The following is a 19,086-nucleotide window of genomic DNA, read 5'->3' on the forward strand; positions in this document are numbered from 1 at the left end:
CTGCTGGGAAATTCGTCACGTGACATCGACTGCGGCTGCCAGGAACGATCGCCGCCGACTTTCCCCTCCTCTTCCTCTCCCTCCCTCCCTCTCCTCCAAACAGCCTCACACCCCGAGTCCTTCTGTCGTTCGCAGTAGGTTCTCCAGCTCTGATGATGCTGCGCTAACTTTGGAACATGATCTATCTTCTCTAAATGATTACTCTCTACCTTTCCTTGCATTTCTCTGGCTCCATTCTGCTCGCCGTCTGAGCTCCAGCAGCTCCCGCACCCGCCCGGACGTCAGCCAGCCTTATACTCCGGACTCCGTCGCAATCGGAGACGTCTCCTTTCCTTCTTCCGATCCACTACCACTGTAGGGCCTTGTCTTGCTCTCCACTGACGGCATGATGCAGTGGACGTCATTCGTTCAGAAAGCCCAGTCTTTCATCGACCCAGCCAATTTCACCCTACCAACACTCACTTCCTCCGATCGCAACCCTTCCAAGGCCTCCTTGTTTCGCCAGCAATTCCGTCTACCAGATTCTCAGAATCCGCTACAAGAGATCACGGCCGAACTCATTCTTCCCTTACCGCATGGCGCCCCTTCCGGAGATGGCCCTCGGAATGTCGACCACGCCGGTAACCGATACGCCGGGCGCCTCCACCTCAGTGAGCGGTTTCTCTGCTTCTCCACACAACCGACGAGCTTTGCCCCCTCCGCTAGTCTCGCTGCCTCGACACACTGGGCCGGTCAAACTAATGGCACTGGCCCGTCTGGCAATGGGTTCACGATCCCGCTGTGCTGTATCCGGCGCGTGGAACGGCTGAACAGTCTCAGCCATATCTTTTCCCTAGCCCTGACGACATGGAACGGCGCACTAGGCAAGCAGCAGCCACCAGGCTTCATTCCGCAGAAATTTACCGTCCAGCTGGCTGGAAGCAGGCAGGCCTGCGAACGCTTCTGCGACGGGTTGAAGAAGGGACTGCGCGAGGGCATGAAGGAAATCGAGAATTTGCGCATCGTCGTTAATGACTGCTACTCGGAATACCTGCTCTCCGGCGCCAAAAGCAAGGGTCAGGACAGCGAGGCTCCGGACGCACGGCAGCCGCCCGACGCCGGGCTTGGGATGATCTTTCGCTATCCGGGAGATGCTCGCAAACTCCGCGATCGCAGTAAGATGCGGTTGTGGGGGGAATACTTTCGAGGTATGAATTTTTCCGTATGCCAGCTGTCGGGATGTGTATTGAGTATAACTCGGTGACTCTGTAGAAAATGGTCGCAACGCGACACTCATTCGTCAACCTACATTCCATAAGTTGATCCGCGTTGGTCTGCCTAACCGCCTCCGCGGAGAGGTTTGGGAGGTCACTTCGGGGTCGTTATACCTTCGGTTAAGGTCGCCAAAATTGTACACGGATACGTTGTCCAAGTTCTCGGGGCAAGAGTCTCTGGCGATCGACGAGATCGAGAAAGACTTGAACCGCAGTCTGCCTGAGTATGCCGGCTTTCAGAGCGAAGAAGGCATCGGACGTCTTCGTCGAGTGCTCACGGCATACAGCTGGATTAATGCCGAAATTGGTTACTGCCAGGCGATGAATATCGTGGTTGCAGCTCTTCTCATGTTCGTTACCCTGCCATCCCATTGTCTCTTGTGACGTTAGGCTGACTATCTCAGTTACATGTCCGAGGCACAGGCTTTCTTCCTGCTCTCTGTCTTATGCGATCGGCTGTTGCCAGGTTACTATTCGACTACCATGTACGGTACCTTGCTCGACCAGAAGGTATTCGAGTCACTCGTGGAGAAGACTATGCCTGTGCTATGGGAGCACCTGACCAAGTCCGACGTACAACTCTCCGTGGTTTCTCTTCCTTGGTTTCTGTCGCTCTACATCAACTCGATGCCGCTAGTCTTCGCTTTCCGCGTCTTGGATGTCTTCTTTCTGGAAGGACCAAAGGTTCTGTTTCAGGTCGGGCTGGCTATCCTTCGAATCAACGGCGAGGAACTTTTGGATATCCAGGATGATGGTTCTTTTATCTCGGTTCTCAAGTCGTACTTCTCGCGCCTGGATGAATCGGCTCATCCGAGATCAGAGAACCCGAAACTCCGCGCTATTACCCGGTTCCAGGAATTGATGGTGGTTGCCTTCAAGGAGTTCTCCCAGATCACGCATCAGACGATTATCGAACAACGAGAAAAGCACAAAGACGCCGTGCTGGAGAATATTGAAAGCTTCGCCAAACGCACTTCCATCCGAAACTTAGGCCCCGATAGCAAGAAGCTCAGCATGGACGACCTTGGCGCCATTTACGACCGCTACTACGAAGTCCTATATGACAGCCAGCAAAGGCAAAAGTTGCTAGAGGAGGAGAGAAGACGCCAGGAAAAGAAGAGGGTTGAAAGAACATCCATTCTCGGGCCTCCCGTTGATCGTGAGGTTGGCCGTGTCGGTCTGGGTCCCAGCCCGACCCATATGGACTATGATGCTTTCCGGGAATTCCTGGCTGTCACCGCAAAGTGGGCTGTTTCGGACTCCCCGCGCAAATCTTCCAGTAGCGAGCAAGGCTCCAACAGCTTCCGGGGATGGGGCAAGGCAGCGTCCTGGAATACCAAGAATCAACCAACCGATCACGAGTTCATGCAACGACTTTACCGGAAATGGGCGACTGATCCAGAGGAAGGCATTAGTTTGCAGAATGTCGTTAACGGCCTTGCTCGATTAAAGGGTCCGCGTGACATCATGAACAACATTCAGTACTTCTTTGATCTGTATGATGATGAAGGTAATGGGACTGTTGATCGTGAGGGTATCCTTCGCATGTCCGAGGCCCTGTTGTTTCTCTCCAGGCGAGGCTTTGAAGGCACCATTACCCCTACTCAATCCGTTGACGACCTTCGCGCGAACGACCGCGCTGGTAGCGAAGATAAGTTGAGTACGGATGAGCGATTCTTGGGCAGTGTCAGCTCCTTCATCCGACGTTGTTTCGAGTACGCCGATCCCAGCAAGCCAGGGGCCCAGGCTGCAAAAGCACAAGAGGACGCCGACGAGGCGGCGGATAAACTGGGATCTTTCAGTATCGGTGATGACGAAGAGGAGGATCTGCTTGATCTGGACAGTGATACCAAGTCAGACCATACGGCCGTCACGGAGAAGCCCACCCAACCTGTGCCAGACGAGAGACGCGAGTCCGAACACAATCGATCCGTTTCCGAGAGTGCCAACCCGGCCCTGGACCCTAACAATCCTCTGCACATCACTCTTCCTACGTTCCGCATGGTCATTCTCGCCGATGAGCTACTGGAACAATTCTTCGACTCTTACTTCCCGCAGTCATTCCACCTCTCAGATCATGGCTCGTATGCCGCGACCGCCTCCTCCCTCTCGTCCAACCTCACGACTTTCTCCAACATCAATGCTCCCAAGCCCCAGACTAGCGCCATGTTCGCGCCTTCGGTTGGAGGCGCGTCGGGTGGTATTGTACCTCCCGGACGAGGTCTTCGCGGTGTGTTGGACAATATCGTTTCTGATGGAATCCGCATGGCCGCCGAAGTCAAGAAGCGCATGGACGAAGCGCAGCGCGAACTCGAACGCAACGCTCTTGGTCGTAATGAGGAGGAGGACGAGGAAGACGAAGAGGAATACGATAGTCGCGCAGGCACCACTTCCGCTCCTAGCATTGTTGGCGGCATTTCCAGCTGGGGAGCTGGCGCGTATGGCGCTGATCCCGACCGCCGTAGTGTCCGAGAAGCCGATCGTGATCTTCTCGAGGGCGCCGAAGTCGTCAGCATGCGCGGCAAAGACGACGCGTCACTTCTTGATGATAAGGACGGCCACCACGACAATTCTCAGACTGCTTCAGCAGCAGCAGCAGCACCCGTACCTGACAATGTGGTCAGCAAAGTTGAGTTTGAGTCCTAAGATCTGGGTCCGTCCTCACCGAGTCAAACTCTTTTTGGCAGTCATTCCATTCCTGCTCTCTTACCCTCTCCCTTCCCACCTATCTACCCTCCTTATTCGACTCCATCTCCTATCGTCTATACGGCGCTCCGCCCACTTCCACATATGAAACTTTAAAGACATCTAAACATAAGAAAGAACCTTCCTGCAGACTACCCACAGTGATCGATCATCCCCGGGGGAATTTATTACTTTGCGTGTTTCCTTTGGCTGTCGCTTAGATACCTTGCTTGTGTTGTATGTTTCAATGCATGTCGCTGGGACGATCATTAAGTCTATGTTTATGTATGTACCCGTGATCTGTACGACCGTATATATGTATGCATGTATGCTTTGTGGATCCGCTTTTCGAGACCAGATCGTAGGTGTGGTTCTAAGGGTAATAGTATATTTGCATCTTTGGGGGAAGTACGGAGTACTAGTAGATAGGGAGTGAGATTTCAATCTCCCTTGCTTCTATGCTTCAGTTTTCGCTGTGTGGTGCTAAATGTGGCTGATCTCGTCTGGTATTCTATATCTGCACAATAACCCCACTACTACTTGGAAGATATTCGTGCTGCCAGTCGATACACCGTCTGCGAGACGAAAGCTCTAGATCAAGAAAAGAGCAAGAGAGAGTAGCTTACACCTATAGTACCCAGTGACCGTATTATTAAACAAATCCATGACCAAGAAACGGCGGGCAAGACATCCACGCTGCCTAAGACGAAGATTAGGGTTAATAGGATTCATATTAGGTTAAATGTGGGAACTTGAATGTGGGCGCAGCACCCCGGAGCAGCAAACCACACACCCCAATCACACAGATTCAAACCTTGATGCGGAAAAGAAAAAAACATACTCATACTTAAGCCAAGTCGTGGCTACAGGTCGCGTGACCCCTCCCCGCTACATGTAATTAGAAAGAGACTGACTGTCTGCAGATGCGTGTTAGTTACTCCCGTCGATCGACACCCTACCGCAGGCATGACAGCATTCTCTAGCGTGCAGAACAGAAATACGGAGTAAGGCTATCATGATCAAGGCAGCTCGGAACATAAGCAGAAAAGGCTCTTCTACTTTTCCCCCTTGTATAGTTAAATAGATATGATCGCACAGTTGTGACCGAAGAATGAAGGAGATTATTTAGAGTTGTCAGTGGAGTAGTGAAGGCTAAGTTACCTTCTTCAATCACTAGCTAGTTAACTTACATTGATTAACTAAGTTACCTGAGGTTGATTAACTAAGTTCCGTGTTGCGTTGCTAGTTAGTGCAATCTAGAAGTCTGCTTGATCTACTTCCGTAGGCAGCAATCAATCCAGTTGGGTTTTATGCTGCGTTTGCCGGCTTTACCAAGTAAGTCGTCTATTTTTGGCGGTAGGTCAGGGATGATCGCTATTTTGCTCGTGCGACCCAAAGGGTTCAACCGGCGGGTTTCCGCGGGGAGAGAGGTTCAACTCGGGGCCGGCGGGGTTCAATTTCGATTGTGAAAACAGCCGAACCGGGCTTTGCTGTTATGACATGTCCTGATACCATGAGGTTACAATCACCTAGTTACGCTATCTTGCGGTCGCAATCATGCAATTGCTCAGAAAAGTCCCCGCTAGATGAGACAGTGTGTGGAAATCTCTCAACTATGGGAAGACCCGAGGGCACCTTGATATAACACCGACTGAATCACAATGCAATATGTATCTCCAGTATCTATGTATGTACACATCTCCAAGCTCGATCGAAGGCTATGTGGTTCGCCGTGCATTGGACCATCAGATATTGATGAGCCGGATCAAAAATCCAATAGCTTCGATATCCAACCGGGCAGATGAAAATAATTAAAAGGCAAGATGTAGAAGAAAAGTCTGGGGTATAAGGTCAGAAATAGGTGCAGTTCAAATGAAGACAAAAGAAGGGGAAAAAAATTCTATGTAGAAGGTAGATTTTGCGTGCGATGGCCCATGTCGAGCAATGACATCGGCAGGAAAATGCACATGAGCCTATCACCCCAAGACCGAGGTCAAACCCGATATGCCGCTCTGCAGAGAACAGCTGCCGATGGTGTGACTAGGAGGCGGAACCGGTCGCGTAGGAGATGGTTAGATCGCGAGTCGACTGGACGCGAAGTCCACACCTATCAATCCTTTTGTCCCTCGTTTTCGATCAACTCCAGAATGAGTTGGCTGCGCTCGAATTCCGGATGCTGCATGCAGATCTTGACCGTACGGCCACTGCTTGCGAGCGAACTACCATTCGACAGTCCACTGGACAAGTTCACAGATGCGCCTGAGTTCGTAGGAATGCTGTTGGCGCCGGACCCGGGCATGCTGCTACCATCGTCCAGACAGACAACACCATGGCCCGGAATGACTTGGCGGAGACGGCCATTCATGGCGTTTCGCACTTCGACAAAATCATCATTGAAGAGGATAAGGAACCGGCCGTACAGACACGCGGAATGAGCATGGCCCACAAACTCCATAACCACACTGCGGGATACGTCGCCGTGCTTGTTGACATATACGGCACACTCCGTGTACACTACCAAAAACTCACTATCACTGAGTCGAAACATACCCAGCGGGCGTAGAGTGCCAATACGGTGGGCAATGCTGGTTAATTGGGCTTGCGCTTCCGGAGGAGCCTCAGAGCGGAAATCAGGCACGGACCACGTATACTTCTTGTCAATCGTGAGAATCTCGATACCCCGCTGAGTTGAAATGGCCAGCGAGGAATGGAACAAGTTGATGCCGTAGCACTCCGAGGGAATGTAGAACTCATCGTACTCGCGGAAGAACTCGGTCTGCGAGCGTCGCGAGAATAGACGAGTCCGACTGCTTGATGACTTTTGCACCACCGGTTCAAGAATCTAGAACGAGCGTAAGCACTTAAATGAAGCAAACTGAGATGAGAAAGACCAACCTTGAATGTGGACGAGAGCCCATCTCGCTTCTTATACATAATCAAAGTGCGATCCTTCATGTGGCCGGCGGCAAAGAAGCCCACTTCGCGGCTACCCGACAGCTTCTGCGGCGCGCGACGAGCCGAGTCGGTCGTGGTCTGCGTGGTAACGCCGCCTGGAGGGCACACGACATCTAAGTGGTAAGCTATCAGAGATTTGTCGGCAATCAGCACAAAGACGTTGAATTCTTCGAAGACGGCGATCTGTGTGACCCGGATAATGGGAATAGCCTAGAGCGGAACAATTAGCTTCCATCTGGTCAATGAAGCATGTGCAGCTCAGCGACATACCCTAACCCAACCCCGAGGGTCATTATATTCAGAGATATAGACTCCGTAGTCGGTGCCAATGGCACACATCATCCGACCAGGGGGTTGCTGAAAAACGGTAGCGCAGTGCACCGTAGTCCTGCAGACCGGTGCTGGGCGTGGGGAGCCCGCGTACCGCTCTTCCACATCCCTAATGGCTCTATCAAGGGGCGTCGCATCGATGATCACGCTTGTTGGAGGCAATGCAGCCTCGGACGTAGCAAAAGCAGTGTCGGCAAGCACACGGAGTCTGAAAGGCTCGGCGTTCTGCGCAAACAACGCTGCGGCATGTTTCGTCTTTGCCACGGTAATTCTGTCGCACCATTCTTGTCTGCTCTGGGAAGAGAAGGCGTAGAGGGTGTACGTTCCATTCTTTCCCAAATGCTTGATTTTGAACGGATAAAGAATCTTGTCATCCTTGGAGCTTTCCAGCACAGTTGCAGGCACCATGGTCTTGCTCGAGCCCGAGTTTCCAGAACTGGCCGAGTTACCACTGGCAGTGTGAGCCAACGTATTGCCGCCTACCCCGCGGCCGACGGCCTGCGGCTGGGTCATGGTTGCCACACCACGAACGGCGGATTTCACCACGGGGTCGTCGTTGGTACTCTCCAAGACCAAAAGGTCCATAGGAATGGGCAACTTCGAAACGTCATATCCCTCATACTTGATCGTCCGGGACGGGTCTCGTGTCGTAAATGTCTTAGCTAACACCAGGTAATGGTCAAAGAGAATGGCATGGGTGTCCACTAGGAAACGCGTTCTGGTGCCTGGTCGCTGCAGATCCCCTCTGAAAATGATTTGACGGCCCAGATGCTCTAGGTTCAGCTCCACTTCTTTCTTCATTTCCGGACGGAGCTGGAGCTTGGAGCTGAGCTCGATCAGCTCCACCTTCTTGGTCATTTCTCCCACCTTGGCATCGCATTCCAATGCGACCTGCTTGATCTCATCAATAGCCTGGGCAAGGTTGGTTTTCTCTTCCGAGTCTTTGACCATGTTCTTGTACACGGTGACCAGAAGGAGAGTGTAGCGCTGGATGCGGGTGATCGGAGCCTTGAGATAGGTGTCCCAGCTCAGGCGATTCGACAATTTATGGTCGCGCGCTTGGTCGAGGAATTGGCGAAATGGTACATTCACCTCTGCTTCTTTGCGGACGAGGTAATTCGCATGTGGGAAGGTGGCCGCATAGTCAATATAGACAGCCCGGGCCTTTCGGATCCATTCGCGGAAAATATCGCTGAAACCAGCAATGAACGGCCCTTGTTCTTTCTGGCGATATTTGAGTTGCGCCAGTAGATAGTCCTCGTTGACCTTCTTCACCGGATCCACTTTGCCAAAGACATCAGTCAAGAACTTATTCAGGCGCTTGGGCTTGATGACCGGCGGCTGCATTTGGGTCAATTGATCACGGTAGAGCTCACGCAAGACATCGAGCTGAGCGATAAAGGAATCCTCGGTGGTGACAATCTCATGCAGGTTGTTTTGGCGGTCAATCTCCTTCTTCGGATATGTCTCCCAGACCTCCTTGGGAACTTTGTAGAAAGTGACCCAGTCTTCGGCTTTTGTCTCCGCCTTCATCATCTGCGCTTTCAGATTCACCTTCTTCAGCGTCCGCATACAGTGATGAGAGTAGCAACGGCCGAACACCTCCGTTTCCTGTTCGTGCAACCGAGACGAATAACACCCAGTGCCGGTGATCTGGAACAGGACTCCGGAGATTGTGCCTGAACTGAACTTGACCCACTCCTCCTCCTTCACCAGAACTTCTTCGGCGAGCATGTTCCTGACCACGCGAGCAGCCAAGGTTTCGGCATCCGCCATATTCATGGTCGGGACTTTGTGGGTGAACAAGGCAACAATGGCATCGACAATGGCCTGCTCCTTCAGATCGGTCTCGTCCTCACTAAGGTCCCGAATCCAGGTCAGGACGGAGCTCAGAGCCCAAGGCTCCGAACAGCGGCGGAACTGCTCTGATGAGAGCTTGGCGGGGTTAAACTTCTTGCGGCGGCCAGCCGGGATGGCAGGCAGATCGAGCGCCATCGCTGCGGCGGCAGCATCGGGCGAATCGTCAAACTGGAGCGCGCCATATTGCTGCTGACGGAGCAACTCCTGCTGCTGCTGCTGCTTGTACTTCGCCCGATCTGCATCTGTTTTCGATCTGATAGGGGGGTCAGTACGAGGTCCACTTGGATGGCTCGAGAGAGATGTCGACCGTGGCACTTGAGCAGAAGAATGGGACACGGTCGGGTTGTAGGAATCAGGAGCAACAGGAAAATAAGAGGGGCTATACTGTGTAGCATCCCGCACATCCGCTTGGTCCTGGTGACGATAGGTTCCTGCCGGCATCAAGTGAGACCTGAGGGTAGGGTTGCTGGCTGGTTCGACCGGAGCCGGAGGAAGGGGCCGCATCCCGGGATGAAAGAAAAGGTCCCCTGGTTCATCCCCCTGCCTTGAGCTATCACTTTCCGATCGCTGGAGGCCCTGGTGATCGCCCAGCGGGCCGTGGGTCTCATCTCCATAATCGAAGCTCATCCGACGCTCGTACGCTCCCGGCTCCGATAATCCTCCTGTGCCACCCGCATCCACTCGAGCATAATCCGGCATCTGTGGATAAGGGTATCCGGCCGAATCGGCCGTGGGCGGAGAGTCGTATTCGTCCGAGTACTCGTCCCGGTCACCTGCCGACAGGTGGGAGCCCCGTAACGAGCCCGACGTGGCTGGCAGTCGATCATCACCATAGCCATCGGTGGCATAGCCATTCTCGTCGTATCCTCCCACCCCGCCATAGCTGCCGCCCCCGTATGAGAACTGATCGTCTTGAAGCCAGTCAGTGGGAGGCGATGTTGTCTGGGTATCCGATCGCGCGCCGTAAGCACTGATGATGGATGCATTGGTTTCTCGCCGCGCACGTTCCTCTAACCGCTCTGCTTGAACGCGGTCCTCCTCTTCAGCCATTTGCAACATGGCCAGGCCTGCCGCTGCCTCCGCGTCGCTGTCGTCACTATAAGCGTCATAGTTGACATACTGGCCCGTTCCAGTGGCAATGCTCCCGTTAGTGTGAGTGTGTCTCTCGTCGGGGGAGAGCTGATGAGACGAATCTTCGGGGTCGAGAAACTGGTCAGTTTCCGCATCCACCGGCGGGCCCGGCAGAGGGCGGGCTTGCGGGTGTCGAGTCAAGGTATCTGTGCGCCGGGGGGACACTGGGGACTGGACTTGGTGCACGGGTGGAGTGGGCAAGGATCTCCCGCTGCCAGCAAGTGTTAGGCTTGCGCGCTTTCCATAAACGTCTTCGCCTATTGACGAATGCGCCGGGGGCACTGGAGGTTGGTCGTCCAGAGCAGGGAGTAGAACGGCATCGGATCGACGGGGCGATTGGGGAATGTAGTTCGACATCTGAGCGCTTGTCATGTACGGAGGGGAAGCAGGAGGATTAGAATCAGCGGGACCAAACGTTGCCGGAGACGCTACAGTGTAGGGCGACGGTTGCGCGAAGCCATACTGTGCGGCCGGACACACCCCTCCGTACTGCGCAGCAGGACGGCTTCCGTAAGGGTGGTCGGGACCGCGGGGAGGGGGCGGCGGTGGGGGAAGTTGTGGATGAGGCGGCCCACATGTCAGGGGCGAAGAAGGAGCTTGGTCATATGTCAAGGAAGGTTGTCGTTGAATGGCCGCTGAGTTGAGACTGGCTGTCTGGTAGGCAGCGGGATTATATGGCTGATGTCCTGATGCGATTGGGTTGCTCTGCGGAGAGCCCGGACCGGCGTATGCGATTGGGCTGAATCCGACTTGCTGCTGAGAAGGAGTGGGTGGCAGGGCATACTGTTGAGGGTTATACGCGAGCTGGGTGGGAGAGGCAGCGGCGGAGACGGATGAGGTATATTGGTATTGGTAGCTGGACTGCGAGGAGGCGCGCGTGCGAGACATTTGAGGGGAGGAAGGAGTGGGCAGATGCGCGTATCGAGGGTCTGCAAGGTCATCGCGGTCTTGATCCCCATAGCGAGCGTTCACTTCGGTCGCTCTTGCATTCTGTGGCTGAGCCATTCCCAAAAGCCCTGCATCGTCCCCCACGTTGTAGCTAGGCATGCGTCGAAGTTGTGGGCTGGTGGGCTGGTTGGGATACAGGTCATATCGGGTGGGCTGCGCTGAGGCCGGAGGAGAATTCGTTGATTGGCCATAGATCGGGTAGCCATTCTTGTAGTGCGCCATGATGGTTTGAAGCGAGCGACGAAGATGCTATACTCGGTTGCCAGAGCTGAATTCCCGCACACGACCGGAGGACCGGAAAGGAGGAAGCTCGCAGAGGATCGGCGCTGAGAGAAATCCCACGTTCGTGGCTGTCCAAGTGGGGAGAGTAGGGAACGAGGACCAACCGTGGGGCCACTCAGGGGGGAAGACGATCCCCGGAATCACGACAGCAGAGGGATGAATGCAAGAAAGGACAACTCAAGGGACCGGAAGGGAGGCGCGACGGCCAGCTGGAGATTTGTTGGGGGGAAGATAGACGTCGAGCCTCATCCGGAGGTGAGCCGACAACCACAATAATCATCCACAACAACAGGTTCAACCACCACCTCTCCACATACCCTGAACAGGCAGGCGATCGAGATCCACGGGGAAGCGATCGTTGAAGGAAAAGAACTGTGATTGGAGAGGGGAAATGAAAGGAGTTGATAAGGCAGATGTAGGTTGAGATAGAGGGAAGGGTGGGCGGGGAGGAGGAGGAAGAGGAAGGATGACAAGCAATCAGTTAGCAGTAGCCACAGTAGAGAAAAAAGGGTAATGGAAAGCGATGCAGTGGCAGCCACGGGGGGGAGACTGAGAGAGACAGAGAGAGAGAGAGAGGGAGAGAGAGAGAGAGAGAACAGTCTTGGCAGCGGATAACTGGGAAAGGAGTTCGTTATGCAGAATGGAAAGGGAAGGCGGTCAGCAGAAGGGGGTATATCATTTCTGCCTGCAGAAAGAAGTTGTGTTTGCTACTAACTTCTAGTCAACAATCAACTACTACATCAAACTTGAATCCTCCAAGTATATCATCAATAATTAAACACTAAACTCGAGTCGATTACCCGCAAAATCTCTCGCAAAGAATCGACGAGGATATTCTTCTCCCGTTGGTCCCGAGCACATTCCCAATCGATCTACATCCATCGGGGCCGCAGGACCTCCGCTCTCGTGATGCGCCAGGATGCGTCTCTGCAGCCTCTGCAGCTCCTCCAGCGAGGAGACTCGCAGACAGGCATGTCTTTGAGAGTCAAGCTCGGCGTTGGGTCCTAGATTCACGTGGATCTGCTGGCTTCCGTCGGGAGTGAGATTAAACCTTGGCCGGTCAGTTCCTGGTCGCGTTGCACTCAGTTGTAGGGAGGTCTAGTCGCACCAGAGGATGGTCCCCTTTTGAAGCTCTGGGACGGGAGCTGACACCAGCCCGAGAGTGTCGCTGTAGAACTCGGTGGCTTGATCAAGGGTGCCGTTGGGCACGAGGATATTGACGTGATGAATGCCGGAAATCATGTTTGGGGAGAGGTGGTGTTGCAGTGGTGGTCGTAGTACTGGGAGGACCAAGCAACAAGCCTTTATGTGAAGAAAGGGTCCAAGGGTCTCGAGAGGGCGAGGTCATTCCAAACCCCACAAGTTGGCTTAATATCCTGGGGACAACACGAGAAGAGACTAAAGTGGTAGCATTTCCCGCTATCTGTACGAGAATCTCGGAATCTGGTTTCCTGGAACGCTTTCCCCGCGGGGGAAAAACATACTGATCGACTCACCAGTCACCACCACCCAGTGAAAAGCTTCATTGATGAGGCATTCAGGTTCTCTAGGTTTTTTTTTTCGACTCCTTTTTGAATATAATATACCAGCATGAGCACGCTCTGGTCAGGTTGTCTGTAAGATGACACTGCAGTGCACCAATGGGTTTATTTCAAGGCTTCACTCCTGAATATATCTCGAAACTTGTACTGGTCAATGTGAACGCGTATGCATTGAAGAGGCAAGGCGAGGCGAGGCGAGGGACGGTAGAACTTTTCCAGCTTTCTTCTATCAGCATGATTCGATTCAAGGAATATATCTGCTTGAATCATCATCTTCATTCAAAAAGCTGGAGACTCAACTCCCTCTGTCTACCAAAGCAAGGTCCGGCCCACGGAAATATTCCGCCCACCGAAGCGGATCATCTCCGACTACACTTTCTCTTTCCCCCTCTTCTCGTTATATTCACCTCCTCTCTGGACCAACTTTCTCCTTATCTTCTTCGCAGTCTCTGTTCCGAATCATACGATATCGAGCACACATCATTGTGACTGGGGGATTGGGTATGAGCCTTGGGCAACTGTCCCAAGTGCTTGCCCACGTGCTGCCGACGTGGGCTGGCTGCGCACTATGCGCTTTCTCGGTGCCTTCTTTCATTGCCTCAACGGGTGGGTTCTCGCGCATTGACTGTCCTGAAATGTCTCTATCTGCCTATCTCTTGAGAAGGGCTTTACTGACTAGTCATGGCTGGCCCCAGAGTCCCCAGGTCCCAACCTGATGCCGAACACCCAATGATGAGTTTCCCGCCGGGGTCCACTCGCAGCCGTAGTCCCTTATGCCCGCGGAATTAACGCCTGTTGCCCCTCGACCACAATGACTTGATCCATGCAGCGATGGCGGAATCCAACCTGATCATCGTCAATAAACCTCATTGCTGCTCTGTCTCGTCCCGCTGCTGAGCTCCGTCTGCTTTAGCAAAAGCTGACACCGTCTGATTACCAGTTTGGTGGATCTCCACTCTCGGAATACTCGAAAGATAAAATGTGATATGGATCTCGAGATAATGGCTCCGTTTCCGACCCACATCAACCGGCATCGGCTCTCGGGAGGAAATTCTGTGCTGTGGAAAGAAACGAAAAACACGGTCACCTCGCTAGAACCGAGCTCACTTAAAAGATTGATCGGCCCCCATCGGGCCACGGTGCCTGACTCAGTTTTCTCGAAACCCGTCTTCGATTATCCGCCATAGGGAAGCTCTCCAGGCGCAGAGTTTGAGCTGTAAAGATGAGCCAATTCCCCGCCGAGAAGTACGCAGTCGAGGCCGAGGATGCTTCCTCGATCTCGGACCAATTCGCCGGGACTCCTTGGCGCGAGTCCCGGACGGAGTACCCAGACCCCCATGATACCATTGAGCTGGAACGAATCAACACTTATCGCCTGCAACAGCAACTTACGGTCGGATCTAATCGCAGCCGAACCCCGCGTGAGCAATGGCTCCCGATGGGGGCCGGGAAGCCCTATCCGCCCGCCCTTCCGGACTCGGAGGCTTATGTGGTGGAGTTTGACGGAGCGGATGATCCTATGCATCCCCAGAATTGGCCTCTCAAGCGGAGGTACAGAAACTGATGGTGGTGTCTGTGATCCGAATGCTAATGCTTTGCTAGAATCATGATAGGTTCTTTGTTGACCTTCTGTGCCCTGGTCACTGCATTCGTCAGTGCCGTCTTCGCTACGGCAGCTTCAAAGGCCGAGAAGGCCTTTGGCTTCGGTTCTGAAGTCGCCGCTTTGGGCACGACGCTCTACGTACTTGGGTTCTCTGCTGGCCCCACCGTCTGGGCTCCCAGCTCCGAGTTGCTCGGTCGACGATGGCCATTGATGATCGGAATGTTTGGATTCGACGTCTTTACCATCGCGTGTGCGACCTCCAAGGATACGCAGACCGTCATGCTGACTCGCTTTTTCTCTGGTTTCTTCGCCGCGAGTGTCATCGCTCTGGTGCCAGCCAGTCTCTCTGATCTGTTCAACAATCAGCAACGAGGAATCGCGATCGCCATGTATACGGTGTCTGTCTTCATGGGACCATTCACAGCACCTTTCATCGGTGGCTTCATCGCCGAGAGTTATCTCGGTTGGCGTTGGACTCTCTATTTGCCTGCCATTGTCGGGTTCTTCAGTCTGGTATTGATGATTGTTTTCTGTGAAGAGACATATGCCCCTATTATTCTGGTACAGAAGGCAGCTATTCTCCGACGCCAGACCCGGAACTGGGGCATTCACGCACGCCAGGCTGAATTGGAAGTTGATTTCAAGGAGCTGGTGACGAAGAACCTGGCCCGTCCGTTCCTGATTCTCTTTACCGAACCGATTGCTTTCTTGCTCACGCTGTATATGTCATTCATCTATGGATTAGCGTATGCTTTGCTGGAGGCATATCCGATTGTATTTTCCGGCACTTATGGTATGACCGGCGGGGTTGCCGGATTACCATTTATCGGGTTGATCATCGGAGAAATATCCGGCACCGCTTTTGTCCTATCCATGCAAGGCTCATATACACGGAAGTTGAAGGCCAACAACAATGTTCCGATCCCCGAGTGGCGGCTACTGCCATGTATTGTGGGTGGCGTGGCCTTTGCCGTGGGCTTATTCTGGTGAGAATCATGGTCCGATCCGATATCGCTCGCGTTCTGACATGTTCTGCAGGTTCGGCTGGACGGGTTGGAATAATTCGATTCATTGGATGGCGCCCACGGCTGCCGGTGTGATGGTGGGTTTCGGAATCACCTCGATCTTCATGCAGGGATTCAATTACTTGCTGGACTCGTATTTGCAATTGTGAGCATATCTAATCGGCGCCCATTCCCTCGGATGATATAACTAATCCCATACAGTGCTGCGTCGGCTTTTGCAGCCAACACCATGATGCGGTCTATGGTCGGGGCAGTCTTCCCCCTCTTCACCGAGCAGATGTTTCATAACCTGGGCATCCAGTGGGCTGGTACCTTGCTTGGATGCATTGCTGTGGTAATGATTCCAATTCCCGTACTCTTCTACGTGTACGGACCACGACTGCGCAAGAAGAGCAAGCTGGCACCGCTCGTAGTGCCGGCGGAACAGCTGAAAGAGGCATAAAGGGGTAGGGTGAGGTGCACCCACAGATAACATAGACTAATAGACTTTTTCGTGCGATCCCGGGCAGCCACAGCTCGGGGGATCACTAGCGAACCATACCCATGATGCTCACGAACGGAACGTGCGTTACGTTAAGAGAATGATAGACTCACCGTCCATCAACTGATGATGTGCGATATCGTGACTTAAGCCATAAATTTTCGCATGAGTTTACTATGATTTTCCTGTCAGAGATGGGACGTCTACTCAAGACTCCTGGAGCCATCATATTGCGACCCACGCACCGAGAAGATAGGTCTGCAGCCTCTCTCTCATCCTAGTCCAAGCTCGATATACATAACATATATTGCGTGTATCGTGTTCCGGATATAATCGGTCCTTTACTTTCCACTCGACGGAATTTATCAACTCCGTGTCCTCCACAAAATCTCCATTCCTTTTCCCATCCCGCACAGCAATTCCAGCTCAGAGCAGATAACACGGCTTTTCTAGGAGCAACGGGGCTCTCTATTGGCGGATTTGAATTGCGCACATTCCAGAAACTCCACATTGCTGGGTTAAGCTTACGGCCGGAATATCACCGAGTTTGGTTCAGGGCAGTCTGCATTTGTGATAACCCCAAGGACAATACTCCCTTAATTTAGTCCAAGTATGTTAGTCGTCGAAAATCCGATAGTCGGCAAATCGTCAGTCAATCTTAAGACTATGCCCCCGAACTCTCGAGGACCTACTGCATTCAGAGGTGGTCGCCTGCCTTCAATAAACAATTACTACATGAGAAGCATGTTACACAGCATGGCTACACAGCCATACAACGACGAGAGAGTGACCGTAGGGTTTACTTATATGGGTGCAGCGCCCGTCGACGGTCCTCCAGCCACCGCATAAACTTGTCTCGTTGGTTGCATCGGTCAATACTTGGCGCTTCTCTTGCGAACGTTGTATGCCACCTGTTGCTCACCGCTGTGGTTGTTACTGTATCCCAGCTAAATCCAGTCCAATCGATGGCCATCTATAAGTGACCATCATCGAATTCATGGAGGTCTGAGATTCTGACAGACCAATGGTCTCGTCAACTAAGACCTCACTTAGCCAACAGACGCTTCCTGGCGTGTGCAACTGCCCAGGAACATCCAATCCCGTGATCCAAGCTTGGTACCTACTGCACAAGGCAGAGATGCATGTTTGTGCGTGCTCTTACTAAGACACCAATGCCATGTGAGTACCAAGTTGCTGGGATTGAGCCGGGTTCAACTCCTGGTGCAGATCGGGGGCTTGACCCGCCAATCATAACCAGTTTATTGAGAAGAAAGTACCAAGGGTCAGCATTTCTCGCACAAAGAAAGGTACATTTGTCGTGGTAGGACTTTGGCCCCTGCGTTCCAGGAACATTCCAGGAGGAGGGTGGAAGCGGAGCCGAGATCAGATCCGCTGAGACGCTACGGGATCAACCTTGACCCCTGACTGAATTGGGTCTTGGTTCTCAGGGATAGGGACGATTGCATAAAGAGGTATTACTGTGGTTTTATGATGTTCAGTATCGCCAGATCATGCGTCAACTTGCCTGTCGATGGATGCAAGCAACTCCATCCGATAATTCCCGTCACCGTGTCTGTCTGGCTATCGTAGCTACCACACTGGCATACCTTGGATTGAGCACTCATCGCGAGGGGCAACACAAGCAAACGGCCAGATCAATTAGTTCCATACCAAGCTCATCCCTCTCGGGAAGTCCACGATCTCTATCTAGGGCCGTGCCCAGCATTCCTGGAATCGAGGCGGCTGGGAACCGCAGACGGCGTCTGGAGGACTATCCCTCTGGTCCACAGCGCCATATATTTCGCTGTTCCTTAGAGTTGGATTGACTTCGAGCTCATGACGAAGCTTGCCGACCAACCCCGATGTTCCAGCGGGCTACACACCACGACCTCACCAACCCTCGCCTACCACTTTATCGAACATGAGCTCTCTCCGGGCTCTTTTGCCGGTGATCGGCTCCTTTACCGCGTTTCTACTGGGTATTCTGTGTCTGTTCGCGGGTAGTCAACGCCAGTTCCTACCGCAGGGCAACCTTCTCACAGTAAGTCACGGAGACAAGTCTGCACACTGCAATCACTGATCCAAACACACACAGCTCTACACCAACGGTACCGGCGGCGCTGGAGCTCCCGACTTCTTCGCCATCTACCCGATGTCCTACTGCGTCGGGTACCAGGAAACCTGCGTCATCGACGAGAAGACCAACAGCACCACCATCCAGGACCGCATCACCGAGTGCTCGGACCGCAGCGTCCTGTTCGAGTTCAACCCCGGCGACGCGATCCAGAAAGCGCTGGACAACCCGGCCAGCGGGCTCGAGCCCGGCAGTTGGCCCTCGTGCATCACCAACGACTTCCACGCCCTGCAGCCCACCAACACCAGCATGGTGCTGTTCCTGATTTTCGGGACGGTGGCCGCGATGATCGCCATCGCCCTTCGCATCTGGACGATCGCGTCCGCCCGCGCGACCCGGTCGAATTGCTCCTCGTCGCCGCCGCCGCCGCGGTATCCCGGCACGGGCACGGAGTTGGATACCCCGCCGGGTCCGGTGGAGTTTTATGCTTTCTTGGTAGGTGGCCCCATTCAGGTTCTAGGGTCGGGGTGTCTAATCGTGTACAGATCAGTGTCTTCAGCTTCGGCATCGCGGCGACGATCGCCAGCGTCGTCGCCAAGGAGTTTGTCGATCTGATCCGTGCCTCGGGCGAAGAGAAGGGGATTTCCGCCACCGGCGGGAATACCTTCCAGGGGATGATCTGGTCGGCGGTGGTGTTGCAGTTCCTGGGCACGTTGCATGATTACATTGCGATCGTGACGTATCGGCGGGCGCAGCAGGAGGACTATGCGACGCCGGCCTCGCCGCAGGAGTGCTCGGAGCAGAAACGGTTGGTGGACGAGGAGGATGATTGTTAATATAGGTTCTGGTTGCATTTTGGGCGTATGTGGGGTATGGTGTACTAGATCGATTTGTTTTGGATAGTGATGGTCTGTCTCA

At 53.5% G+C, this 19,086-nt stretch overlaps 5 protein-coding genes across 5 annotated transcripts; 3 read left to right on the top strand and 2 right to left on the bottom strand.

Moving 5' to 3' along the window:
- Positions 1–94: 94 nt before the first annotated feature.
- BP01DRAFT_327000 (GTPase-activating protein) lies at positions 95–4,249 on the top strand. Its single transcript, XM_025572901.1, has 3 exons — positions 95–1,187; positions 1,252–1,603; positions 1,658–4,249. The coding sequence occupies exons 1-3, from the start codon at positions 386–388 to the stop codon at positions 3,897–3,899; spliced, it is 3,396 nt and encodes a 1,131-aa protein (XP_025427749.1). The 5' UTR covers positions 95–385; the 3' UTR covers positions 3,900–4,249.
- Positions 4,250–5,727: 1,478 nt separating this feature from the next.
- BP01DRAFT_161725 (putative Rho guanyl nucleotide exchange factor) lies at positions 5,728–11,536 on the bottom strand. Its single transcript, XM_025570703.1, has 3 exons — positions 7,164–11,536; positions 6,834–7,103; positions 5,728–6,780 (listed from the first exon to the last, which is right to left on the bottom strand). Exons 1-3 carry the CDS (start codon positions 11,382–11,384, stop codon positions 6,049–6,051), a joined length of 5,223 nt encoding a protein of 1,740 aa, XP_025427750.1. The 5' UTR covers positions 11,385–11,536; the 3' UTR covers positions 5,728–6,048.
- Positions 11,537–12,176: 640 nt separating this feature from the next.
- On the bottom strand, positions 12,177–13,175 carry BP01DRAFT_360114 (putative glyoxalase family protein). Its single transcript, XM_025575841.1, has 2 exons — positions 12,553–13,175; positions 12,177–12,495 (listed from the first exon to the last, which is right to left on the bottom strand). Exons 1-2 carry the CDS (start codon positions 12,684–12,686, stop codon positions 12,219–12,221), a joined length of 411 nt encoding a protein of 136 aa, XP_025427751.1. The 5' UTR covers positions 12,687–13,175; the 3' UTR covers positions 12,177–12,218.
- Positions 13,176–13,991: 816 nt separating this feature from the next.
- BP01DRAFT_161752 (MFS transporter) lies at positions 13,992–16,381 on the top strand. The gene is made up of 4 exons (XM_025570704.1): positions 13,992–14,536; positions 14,588–15,574; positions 15,627–15,758; positions 15,815–16,381. Exons 1-4 carry the CDS (start codon positions 14,208–14,210, stop codon positions 16,053–16,055), a joined length of 1,689 nt encoding a protein of 562 aa, XP_025427752.1. The 5' UTR covers positions 13,992–14,207; the 3' UTR covers positions 16,056–16,381.
- Positions 16,382–18,015: 1,634 nt separating this feature from the next.
- Positions 18,016–19,004, top strand: BP01DRAFT_386143 (uncharacterized protein; the record flags this gene model as incomplete). Its single annotated transcript, XM_025577661.1, has 3 exons — positions 18,016–18,135; positions 18,190–18,663; positions 18,714–19,004. The coding sequence occupies 3 exons, from the start codon at positions 18,016–18,018 to the stop codon at positions 19,002–19,004; spliced, it is 885 nt and encodes a 294-aa protein (XP_025427753.1).
- Between the last annotated feature and the right edge of the window lie 82 nt (positions 19,005–19,086).

The sequence above is a fragment of the Aspergillus saccharolyticus genome, assembly GCF_003184585.1.
Source record: "Aspergillus saccharolyticus JOP 1030-1 unplaced genomic scaffold BP01scaffold_43, whole genome shotgun sequence".
NCBI classification, from domain to species: domain Eukaryota; kingdom Fungi; phylum Ascomycota; class Eurotiomycetes; order Eurotiales; family Aspergillaceae; genus Aspergillus; species Aspergillus saccharolyticus.

Excerpts from the sequence above, each read along its gene's own strand:
- BP01DRAFT_327000 (XM_025572901.1), top strand. The coding sequence starts at position 386 with ATGATGCAGTGGACGTCATTCGTTCAGAAAGCCCAGTCTTTCATCGAC. Across the intron at positions 1,188-1,251 it reads GTGGGGGGAATACTTTCGAG|AAAATGGTCGCAACGCGACA; the intron begins GTATGAATTTTT and ends GTGACTCTGTAG. Across the intron at positions 1,604-1,657 it reads GTGGTTGCAGCTCTTCTCAT|TTACATGTCCGAGGCACAGG; the intron begins GTTCGTTACCCT and ends TGACTATCTCAG.
- BP01DRAFT_161725 (XM_025570703.1), bottom strand. The coding sequence starts at position 11,384 with ATGGCGCACTACAAGAATGGCTACCCGATCTATGGCCAATCAACGAAT. Across the intron at positions 7,104-7,163 it reads ACCCTCGGGGTTGGGTTAGG|GCTATTCCCATTATCCGGGT; the intron begins GTATGTCGCTGA and ends GTTCCGCTCTAG. Across the intron at positions 6,781-6,833 it reads GGCTCTCGTCCACATTCAAG|ATTCTTGAACCGGTGGTGCA; the intron begins GTTGGTCTTTCT and ends CGCTCGTTCTAG.
- BP01DRAFT_360114 (XM_025575841.1), bottom strand. The coding sequence starts at position 12,686 with ATGATTTCCGGCATTCATCACGTCAATATCCTCGTGCCCAACGGCACC. Across the intron at positions 12,496-12,552 it reads CAAAAGGGGACCATCCTCTG|GTTTAATCTCACTCCCGACG; the intron begins GTGCGACTAGAC and ends TGACCGGCCAAG.
- BP01DRAFT_161752 (XM_025570704.1), top strand. The coding sequence starts at position 14,208 with ATGAGCCAATTCCCCGCCGAGAAGTACGCAGTCGAGGCCGAGGATGCT. Across the intron at positions 14,537-14,587 it reads AATTGGCCTCTCAAGCGGAG|AATCATGATAGGTTCTTTGT; the intron begins GTACAGAAACTG and ends ATGCTTTGCTAG. Across the intron at positions 15,759-15,814 it reads CTGGACTCGTATTTGCAATT|TGCTGCGTCGGCTTTTGCAG; the intron begins GTGAGCATATCT and ends AATCCCATACAG.